General features: G+C 36.6%; 2 protein-coding genes across 3 annotated transcripts; both read right to left on the reverse strand.

Annotated features, from left to right (window-relative positions):
- Window positions 1-1,808: 1,808 nt before the first annotated feature.
- On the reverse strand, window positions 1,809-6,058 carry LOC108381255 (serine protease persephone-like). 2 transcript variants are annotated; one of them, XM_017637675.1, is made up of 6 exons: window positions 5,691-6,058; window positions 5,324-5,504; window positions 2,980-3,267; window positions 2,612-2,907; window positions 2,358-2,541; window positions 1,809-2,287 (listed from the first exon to the last, which is right to left on the reverse strand). In XM_017637675.1, exons 2-6 carry the CDS (start codon window positions 5,451-5,453, stop codon window positions 1,956-1,958), a joined length of 1,230 nt encoding a protein of 409 aa, XP_017493164.1. In that variant the 5' UTR covers window positions 5,454-5,504; window positions 5,691-6,058; the 3' UTR covers window positions 1,809-1,955. The 2 variants fall into 2 exon arrangements, with proteins under 2 accessions (XP_017493164.1, XP_017493163.1); XM_017637674.1 differs by having other exon boundaries at window positions 5,324-6,058.
- Window positions 6,059-6,580: 522 nt separating this feature from the next.
- On the reverse strand, window positions 6,581-7,423 carry LOC108381256 (serine protease Hayan-like; the record flags this gene model as incomplete). The annotated part of the gene is made up of 2 exons (XM_017637676.1): window positions 6,581-7,165; window positions 7,240-7,423. Coding segments are annotated over 2 exons (507 nt in total), but the record flags the coding sequence as incomplete, so codon positions are not given.
- Between the last annotated feature and the right edge of the window lie 111 nt (window positions 7,424-7,534).

Consider the following 7,534-nt stretch of genomic DNA (forward strand, 5'->3'; position numbering starts at 1 on the left):
CAAATAAACTAAAATTCTGGTGACGCATGGATACCTCTGGAAGCATTTACCTAGAATACTGTGATAAGGTATTTTCCCAACGAAAATATGTACAGAAAAACGGGCGCCACACCTTCTGGAAAGTAACATGATCACAGGGTGTATCCCGAAAACCATTTTAAGCTAAACCTTCGGGGATTACATTCTTGCCAAGACCCACAGACATAAGCCGAAATTGCGTCGCAAGTTTTATGCTCGGCTTGGGTAAGGTTTAACCACTTAACCCCCCTTTGTTTTCGTCGCTACTGAATTCTATAAACTGTCAGCTTTCACNTTTCGTCGCTACTGAATTCTACAAACTGTCAGCTTTCACACAATTTAAAATATACAATTGTGCTGCTAGCTTCATGTTGCAAAAATGTTTCAAGGAAATGTTGTGGAATTTCACACTTATTTCTTGTTTATTTCTTATTATGCTATGCTTAAGAACAAAATATTTTTAAATCGACAAAACATTAATAAGAAAATTTGAAGGATTTTAGATATTGGGTATGGTAGCACGAAATGTCACAATCTGCTTAATTGTCNAAAGCAGCTGCTGACAAATACAATTTACAAATTTTCTTTTGTTTATGAAATTGTTCAAAAACTCGAAAATTTTGAACAAACATTTGAGCAGTTGAGCAATGAACGAGTTTCGAGCGAGTATCGAGCTACTCGCATTGCTCGATACCCGGGTATCTAGAGCTCTAATATATATAGACAAATGTATACACAAATGCTCAGAATGAATAGAGAAGTCGATTAAGCCATGTCCGTCTGTCCGTCCGTCCATGTGCACGATAACTCGAGCAAAAATTGAGATATCTCAACGAAATTCGGTATGTAGGTTTCCCTTTACCCAAGGTAGGTTGGTATTGAAAATGTGCGAAGTCGGACTGTAACCACGCCCACCCCCCTATATAATGGTATTTTCGAAAAATGCAAAAACTACGATATTTCAGTAAATATTGGATCCAAATTGTTGAAAATTAAGTAGTATGTGAAGTCGAATTTTGGCAAAAAATATGATGAAATGCTGTATCTCAGTAGCCGCTTCACCAATGCTTCCCAAACTCGGTACGAGCCTTGGTTAGGGTCTAACTAAGAAATCTGTTGAAAATAACGGTAATTTACAGAAACACGAAAACTGCGATAAATTGGTAACTACTGGGGCTAATTCACTTAAAATCGATGATTGCAATAACTACTTAGCAGAAAATTTGAATATTATAAATTTTTGGACAATGACCACAAATGTGTATCTCGGTAACCGATTTATCAATTTCAACCAAACTCGGTGCACCTTGGTACGGAAAGCAATTTGTTGAAAATTATTCAAATCGGACTAAAATTACACCCACTTCCCGTATAACGGTAAATTTTAGACATCCGAAAATTCCGATATTTCAATAACTGAGGACGCTTAACAATAAATAAGACTGCTATGGACTTATAGGTATCGGGCGTGGCACCGCCCACTTATGACTAAAAGGTGTATCTCGGTAGATTTCTGCCAAACTTGGTTCAATTATTTCATTAACTCTCGGAAATCGGGAACACCCCCCTGCTTATCATGCAAATGTAGTTTAGAGAAAGTTGAAACGACGATATTTGATACCTGCACCGGGTATATATGTAGCTGCAACAAGGTAGTAATTTCCGTCTTTCACAACGTGATCAATTTGGTGCTTAGTTCTTTGAGGACAGCCAAGTGGCTTTATTAATGTTCCTATACTTCTGTCTGATACTAAAAATGCATAAATACATAACAAGGGAAAATTGTGCTAAAAATTGGTATTTAACAATTCTTATTTATTTCATCTTAAAACAACAGACAACAGATGTCTAAAACATACTTACATATTTAGTTAGGATAATGAGTAAAAAGTAATGTAAGAAAATGTAAATGCATTTAACAAAACTACACAAACTGTTCATAAATCCTTCCACACGATACCCTCAATAAAATCCAAATACGCAGCAACACGCGTATAAAGACTTGGAGTGACGCTGGCGCAGCCACTACCAGCCGACACAATACCGATGACATGTACTCGCCGATATTTTTCGTCAAGGATGAGATTAAGCGGACCGCCGGAGTCACCCCAACAGGCGTCGCTGATCGAATTCGGATCGTGTGTGCACATTTGTGAATCCAATATGCCGCGACTTGGTAAGAGGCCTTCGCGCGCATAGGACGCGTTACAATCTGTGACTGAAGAAATTTTGACGCGCGCCGTCAGCAAGACATCGGATTTTGCGCGAGCTACATATGTATAACAATTAAATTATTAATTATTAGCAGAAGGAAAATAATTTCTTTAATGCATGACTACTTTTCAAGTTAGTGGTGCCCCAGCCGGTAACATTGAGTGCTGCGCTTGCTGGCGGATCAGCCACCTCTGTATGCAGACAAGCCGGAAAGACTAAAGATGAGTATTCGATCTCGTTTTTTAGCTCGATTATGGCAATGTCATCGTACTTCTGCAGACTATCGTAATCCTTATGAATATGCACGAGCTGTTTAGAGTTATTAGACTTAAGAATAATTATTTGCCCTTTAGAAATACTTCCTACACCCCATTCCTACCTCAATGGGTACATCTACAGCATTTTTCATTTGATCGGCATCGTTAAAATCGGTAACACCCAAACGTACAATAACCGGTACGCTATCACGACGATTAACACAATGCGCTGCTGTCAATACAAAGCGTTTAGCTATAAGCGTGCCACCACAACGTATCTCATAGGGCGGTCCACCTGCATTGATCGACGCATAGCCGATTGCAGCCATGTGCGGATATTCGCCCGGCGATACCGGTACGCCGCCAAGGACGAGTGGCACGGTGTAGGGCTCTAAGTATTCCTCGAGTAAGCGACAAGCTGAAAATAGAAGAGATATACTAATGAAATGTCAGATAAAATAGTGGATATGTTAAATTAAAATGTGTCTGCCTTTTAGTGCTTTTCGCTCCTGTCCACCAAAATCGCCTCGCGTATTATTAACGCCATTCGAATTCCTATTATCTTTTAAGAAATTGTCGGTAGTGTTGAAAATTCCCAGCACATTTGTAGACGTTTTCAAGGGACAGCAAATTATTTCATCATACGGTGTGAAACCACATCGCACTACATCTTTTCTTGAGAGTCCGTGAATTTGCATTTGCATTGTGAGATCTGGACAATTTCGGGGTAGAGCACATTTTCCAATGACTCCCTCTTTTACTACACAAGCGTCGCCTTCTGTAAGTTGATAAACAAATTATAAGTATATAGTATTACTAAGCATATTAATAAAACATGTACTTATTAGTGTGTTCGATTATTCGACTTTTTTTCCAAAATCGATTTTCGCGTTATTCGAAAAATTGCAATTTGTAAGAAACCGATTCCCGATTTTGAAATCAAGAAAAAAGCCGGATAAATGGTTTTGTTTTACATAGTTTTCATACGGTGATTAAAAGTTACAATAAAACTATTTATAGTAAATATAGCTTTTATTTAGAAAAGAGCAAAGCAAAATAAGTACAAAATATTTTTTTAGATCAAAAGTAAAACAAATAAAAATCAGTGAAAAATTCACGTTTGGTCTTAATTTAACTTTTTTTTAATAGATAATTTATTTCATTTTTTTCCAGGGACCGAGAACAAGTGCCAGTTTTGGTTTAGTTCTGCGCGAGAACAAAATGTAATATCAAGAACGTTCCCACAAAAGAGCGAAACGGAAACCAAAGTATTGAGAGCAGTTTGAACGGGAACCAAATGAGAGAAAAAGGTTGGGGAACATTTCCGGAAAGAAACCTTTTCAAGGGCGATCAAATAAGAACAAAAGTCTGCGGAACGTTCTGCTAGAGAATAAAACGAGAAAAAAGTTTTGAGAGCTTAACGATAAGACGGAGAGGGGCGTCTGTGTTATCTAATTATAAGCCAGCGGAAAACTGTATCATTTCAATTTCCTGATTGCTTATCATTAGGATGAACTGTCCATTTTTGAAAAAAATTTTACATGCAAGAAAAGTTTGTGTCTTAAGTCTTTCGTTGATTTAATTTGCTTAATTTTCTTTCAGTTCTTTTTTAATTAATTCTAATTTTCAAACATTTCAAACTAATGGAACGCTATGAGACACATTTTGTTCTCTTGTCAGGGATTGTCGTGCTGGTCATTCTTTTGTGGTTGGTTTCCCATAACTCTCCGTCCAGTAAACAAAATAAGTATGTAGTTGTGTAAAATTCAGCACATGACCGAACTATAGTAATTAGGGTGGTTCAAAAATGCATGTGAAAATTTTTTTATTTAACCATTTTCTATTAAAAACTATTTGTTATAGGACCCTAAAAAGCCTCAAAAAATGCAATGGGGGACGCAATTGAGGACCGGTTGCACCGGTTTAACAGGGACAACGGAGGTGGTATTTTTGGACCACCTCGTTATCAATGTCGAAAGCAAATGATGCATGAGGTGAATACCTTCATTCTTTCTCTTCTCTTTGTATTGTAAAAGGCACTGACAATGGACAACAATGTCTTCGAGTGAAAGTATGATTCATATACGTCCTTCGGACCATACGGAACCTAATCCCCGAAAGGTTGAGCAAGCTATCAGTCGACGGTGTAATTATCTCCATATGTGTGAGAACAGGAAGATTTTGACTACAAAATTAGAAGCACGGCCAAAAATTTAGCAACCACCAAAATTTAGTTTGCTTTTTTTGGAGTTCTTTGTGACAGCCTAAAGGAATCGAGATAGATAGAGACATATATATATATACCAAAATACTCAGAATGAAAATAGAAATCGATTTAGTGATGTTTGTCTGTCCGTTCGATGAGATATCTTAACAAAACTTGGGACGTGCATTTCTTTTGAGCTAAGGACGAAGGGTTTTAAATGGGCAAAATCGGGCAATAATCTTGCCTACCACCCATGTAATGGCAGTTTGCAGAAATACATACATAAACTACATTTTTTTTATTGATAGCTAAAGCTTATTTTCACTTCAGACGCTATGGCTGAGTGGTTAGGAGTGCGTACTACTACTCCAAAGGGCATTGATTGGATCCCTGGTCCGGGAAATATTTGAAATTAGAAAACGTTTTTTTATAACAGCGGTCGCCCCTCGGCAGGCAATGGCAAACCTCCAAGAGTATTTCTTCCATCAAAAAGCTTCTCATAAAATTTAGGCAGCGTAAAATTATAACACAGCTAGTTAAAGAAATTAATCTTTATTTTATCGCATAATTTTTTTTTCTTTTTGTATGTGATACAACTTTATGTATTTCTTTTCCTTACTTTACTTACCATTTGCGCCCGTTCCTCTTGAGGCTGGTACCGGTATTGCATTCGAAATGCAAAAAAATGCAGTTATTAATACAAGCACGTGAATCCAAAATTTCGCTGCGCGTCTCAATGGAAGGGACGGTATAAACATTATTGTTTCTGAGCCCCGTGGAAAGGAAGAGCGTAAGCTTACTAAGCAAATCTGTAGCGCAAAGAAAATCGTATCTTATCACCGCGGCAAATTAAAATAATAAAACTACAGAGAACGAATTCGCAACTTAAAAGACGCTGTTCGGCGTACTCTCAGCTTAAATAATAGCTGTCGGAAATGTCTATTGACATATATGCACATACGAGTATAATCTATCTTACACCATTTGTTGCTCACTTGGCACTTTGTTAATTGCTTGCGTCCGCTTTGGAGCGTCGCTTAGAATGCAAAGTCAGCTTAATTGTTTATGTCCATATATGTATACATAGCTTAGATCACTGATCGTCTGTATGTATTTATTTAGCTTTGTTTGAGTTGCGAGCGCAGATTGTAGCGTTTTCACCTACGCCAACTACGGCTGATTTTATTTTCAATTGGATTTTTATAAAAATTAATTTATCTGTATATTGAACGTGCACTTATGTATGCTTGCAATTGTTAAAGCAAAATTTTTTGTACAAAAATATTTGCAATTTTCGAAGAGTTAGCCGCTTTTGAATTAACGAAATTACTTTGCTAGAAAAAATTACGACTCTCTCGCTCCAATGCAGCGCGAAGACTGAGACAACCGATCTGTCTCTTGATCGATTGATATTTTTGACTACTTGAAACAGAGGAGTAAGATTGAATTAAAAAACTCTGTGCTACAGCATAAATAACTCGCAGGTTTAATTACCCGTTTTTCTCGGCAACAACAACAAAAAGTTTTAAACATAAATTAATTTCACTGGATTAAAAAATCGATCGATGTACAATATTTTGTATTTTAATTTTTTTGCTATTTTTTATAAAAACTGTTCGAAATTCAATACATTTTCATGCAAACTTTGAATTTTTTAATCAGATTTTTTAGAATTTTTTTGAGTATACAGTTTTGCAGCCCAATAAATTTTGAACGTGGTCAGGTGTGTTCACAAACGACAAACTTATTGCACTTCAAATTAATTTAGCTTTCTTACTTGTAGATCACTCCACCAGACCAAAGTTGCAGTAGCGTTGACGGTACCACACCCAAGAATTATAGAATATCAAATTGCTCATTCCAAGTACAAATAAACAAAGCCGAATAATAGAAATGTCTACTATGAGACTGTGTTTATTCTTCAAGAAAAATAACATCTATGCTGAATTAGGTAAAATAATACTTCATTTTGAATGAAAGTCCACATATTTGTTGTCATATTTATTTTCATTTGCTTTCAAAAATATAAATATTTACTTAATCTAGATATTGTAATGGAAATCACTTATAAAATTGTATAAGTTAGCCAAGTAAAATTTTTGTACATGCATATATGTATACATATCTCATCGTATATTATAAAGTCATCAGCCATCAGGCCACACAATGCTTTCGATAAAGTCCAAAAATTCCGCCACCCTGGTATAGACACCGGGTAACTTTGTACCACAAAGTAAACCAAACGAAACGACACCAACAACCCTATAATTGCCAAAGGATTTATCTTTGACTAGATGCAATGGACCGCCTGAGTCACCCCAGCAAGCGTCTCGCCCCGGAGCAAAAGCACAAAGCTGCGTCTCGTCAATGCCATGAAGTAAATGACGATCCATCTGATCCGCATAGCTAATGTTGCATTGTGCAAGCGTTACCGCATTCAGCTTGGCTGCCAACAAGCGAGCTGAAGTTGCTATAAAACGAATAAAATATATTCAATGAAAAATGCAATTCATATAAAAATTAAATTTCATGAATGTGGCATACTCTTATTTTCGGTGACTCCCCAACCGGTCACAATCAGTTCGGTGTTATCCGGCAAATCCGTAAGATCAGTGTGCAGGCAAGTTGGGTAAACCTTGACACTATATTCAGCATCTTTAGCCAATTCAATTAAGCCAATATCAAAATAATTGAAAAAGCTTGAATAGTTCTCGTGTACGTAGGTGGCCTGCAATGTAAAGGGAGGGAAATAAGTATGTATATAAATGGGCTGTCACGAATAACTTATCACCACTATTTTTTTAATTGAGGTAGAATTTTGTAAATTAAAAAAAATAAT

The sequence above is a fragment of the Rhagoletis zephyria genome, unplaced genomic scaffold (assembly GCF_001687245.7).
Source record: "Rhagoletis zephyria isolate East Lansing unplaced genomic scaffold, Rhagoletis_zephyria_1.1 Rzeph_scaffold_21914, whole genome shotgun sequence".
Classification (NCBI taxonomy): Eukaryota; Metazoa; Arthropoda; class Insecta; order Diptera; family Tephritidae; genus Rhagoletis; species Rhagoletis zephyria.